This window comes from Gavia stellata, chromosome 3 (assembly GCF_030936135.1).
Source record: "Gavia stellata isolate bGavSte3 chromosome 3, bGavSte3.hap2, whole genome shotgun sequence".
Lineage (NCBI taxonomy): Eukaryota > Metazoa > Chordata > Aves > Gaviiformes > Gaviidae > Gavia > Gavia stellata.
The window spans coordinates 95,471,269-95,473,177 of record NC_082596.1 but is presented as its reverse complement, the minus strand read 5'-3'; the positions used below and the strand labels follow the sequence as shown (position 1 = coordinate 95,473,177).

The 1,909-nt window shown below is 73.5% G+C and overlaps 1 protein-coding gene across 1 annotated transcript; it reads left to right on the top strand.

Moving 5' to 3' along the window:
- The first annotated feature begins 499 nt into the window (after positions 1 to 499).
- On the top strand, positions 500 to 1,609 carry ID4 (inhibitor of DNA binding 4). The gene is made up of 2 exons (XM_059815755.1): positions 500 to 898; positions 1,565 to 1,609. Exons 1-2 carry the CDS (start codon positions 500 to 502, stop codon positions 1,607 to 1,609), a joined length of 444 nt encoding a protein of 147 aa, XP_059671738.1.
- Positions 1,610 to 1,909: the final 300 nt, after the last annotated feature.

The following is a 1,909-nucleotide window of genomic DNA, read 5'->3' as shown; positions in this document are numbered from 1 at the left end:
CACCTCCTCCCCCCGGGGGTCAGCGCCAGCCGCCCGCCCCCTCCAGCAGCGCCTCCGCCCCCCCGGCCCCGTCGCCATTGGTCGGCGCCGCGTTCCAGAGGGGGACGCGGCGTCCTGATTGGCTGCGGCGCGGCGCCGCGGCGCCCCCCCTCGCTCCCCGCGCCGCACTCGCCTTGCCCCGCCGCGGCACCGCCCGCCGCGCCCCGCCCGCGCCCCGCGCTATATAACGGGCGGCGCGGCCAGCGGCGGCGGCAGAGGCGGCCGCGGTTGTGGCTGAGCAGCCGGGAAGGGAGAGGTGTTTCGGCGGTGGTGCTGTTGTCGTCGCACGGCCCTGCGAGCACCTCTCGTCACATCCCCGGGGGGGCCGCTGTAACGCCAGCGAGGCTGTGGCCGTGCCCCGCTCCCCTTGCGTTGCGGGCGGTGCGTGCGCGGCTGTCCGAGGTCGCAGGAGGCGGCAGCGGTGGTGGAGAGGGAGGTCTCCCTCCCTCCCTGCGGCACCATGAAAGCCGTGAGTCCCGTCCGGCACCCCAGCCGCAAGGCGCAGCCCGGCGTGGCGGGCGGCGGCGGGGGGCACCCGGCCCTGCGGTGCCTGGCCGAGCACAGCGGCTGCAAGGGGGGCCCGCCGTCGGGCGAGGAGCCGGCGGCGCTGTGCCTGCAGTGCGATATGAATGACTGTTACAGCCGGCTGAGGAAGCTGGTGCCCACCATCCCGCCCAACAAGAGGGTCAGCAAAGTGGAGATCCTGCAGCATGTCATCGACTACATCCTCGACCTGCAGCTGGCTCTGGAGACGCACCCGGCGCTGCTCCGGCAGCAGCAGCAGCCGCCCGCCCTGCACCCGGGCAGCTGTCCCGCGGGCACCCCCAGGACCCCGCTGACAGCCCTCAACACTGACCCGGTAAGAGGTGCGTGCCACGCCAGCCCGCAGTTCGGGGTGCGGAGCGGGGAGGACGGTAGCGGCACGGCCCAGCGGTCAGCGCCGCCCGCCGCGGGAGCGCCCCGGCGATGCCTCGCCGCTGCCGGCCCCGAGGCTCCGCCGAGGGGCCGCGGTCCCCGGAGGGGACGGGCGCAGAGGTGCTCGCGGTGTTCCCCGTCTGATCGCAGCCTCTCGAGGGAGTAGCTGCAATCGGCGCCTTTGCACGCACGGGAGCAGACGCCGCGCTCCTGCGCTTCCCAGCGCTCCGCCGAGCGTAGCCGCTGTGAGCGGGGCCGGGGGCTGTGCGCATCCAACGCCCTGGGCGCAGCGTGCCTTGCGGGGGGAGAAAGGGGGACCCCCCCGTGGCAGCCCGGGGGCGCTTGCAGCCGAGGCGCGGGGAGCGGTGTGCCCCGGGGCTCCCCGCGCCCGCCCGTCGGGAGCGCTGCCGCGGCCCCTCTGCTCCGTACCCCCGGGCTGGTGCCCGCCTGCCCCCCCTGCAGCGGGGGGCTCCCGTCAGCGCTTCCCCGGCGGGGCTGTGGCAGTGCCCGGTGCGCGGGTGGGGGTCTGGGGCGCGTGTGTGTGTGGGGGAGATCTCCGTGTCTCTCCTGACCCCCCCCGTCTAACTCGCCGTGTTTCCTTGCTGCGCAGGCTGGCTCTGTTAGCAAGCCCGGGGACAGCATCCTCTGCCGCTGACCGCCGCTCCCCAGGTGAGTGCGGGGCCGCCGCGGGTGGGGCGGGGGGGGAGCGGGGCGCTCGGCGGGAGCCTGCCGAAGAGGGACCAGAGCTCGGCGGGAAGTATTTGCAGGAGGCTTGGGGTTTTATTTTTAATTACCGGGTGGGTATTTTATTTCCTTTAATTACCTTTTTTTGGTTTGTGGTTTGGGGTTTTTTTTTCCACCCCCCTCTCCTCCCCCCGAAGCGCTTCTGGCTGCGGCGCGCAGCTGCGCATCCCTCCGCCCTGGCCCAGCCTGGGAGCTGCGGTTGTTGTTTGAC